General features: G+C 52.5%; 1 protein-coding gene across 1 annotated transcript in view; it reads right to left on the reverse strand.

Annotated features, from left to right (window-relative positions):
- SLC30A5 (solute carrier family 30 member 5) overlaps nt 1-379 on the reverse strand; it is a gene marked incomplete in the record, with an annotated part of 20,829 nt that extends 20,450 nt beyond the window's left edge. The window contains 1 exon segment of the mRNA XM_072416326.1: nt 53-379. Within this exon segment, the coding sequence (XP_072272427.1) occupies nt 53-123 (71 nt within the window).
- Between the last annotated feature and the right edge of the window lie 307 nt (nt 380-686).

The following is a 686-nucleotide window of genomic DNA, read 5'->3' on the forward strand; positions in this document are numbered from 1 at the left end:
GAGCAGCCATTAAAGCGGACCTGTCACTTCCCTGCACACAATATGTGATCACCTGGACTCTGGAGCATCCACAGGGCCCAGCCTGCCCGTACTCATCACATTGCTGCTGTACTTGTCCTCCATGGCAGCTACTCCCCGCTCAGTGCTCTTCCCTCATTCAGCCTGATACGTGGATCTACCCTGGAAAGAATGACCCCTGGCAGCCTCCGTCCTGCCGCACAGAGCCACCAGCACTCTACAGCCGCTGCTCCCCGTAGTCAGTGGAAGGTGTCCGGGAAGACATGGCAGCAGTGAGGCGACAACCGGGCACACCACCAACCATATTCCGGCTTCACCCCTCCAGCACTGCCAGCTAGCCGGCCCGTACTGATGATGGAGCAGGAAGCGTCAGCTGATCCGTGACGTCACCTGATAACGGGGCGAGAGAGGGGACAAGATTCCTCACAAGTCATTGTTACCACGTCCAATGGGGTGGGGGGACTGACTGCTCAGACCATTCTCTGCATAAAGTGTACAGGAAGAAGGCTGCAAGGAAATTGACCTCGTAAGGGAAACTTTACAGAGGGAAAGAGACATTGCAATTTATACACATCTAAAGTGAAAAAACCCAGAAGATTAATAAAGATGGTTTTGGAAACTACATAGCAATGAACACAAATGTGGTCAATGTAACACACAGCATAACA

Source organism: Pyxicephalus adspersus, chromosome 6 (assembly GCF_032062135.1).
Source record: "Pyxicephalus adspersus chromosome 6, UCB_Pads_2.0, whole genome shotgun sequence".
Classification (NCBI taxonomy): domain Eukaryota; kingdom Metazoa; phylum Chordata; class Amphibia; order Anura; family Pyxicephalidae; genus Pyxicephalus; species Pyxicephalus adspersus.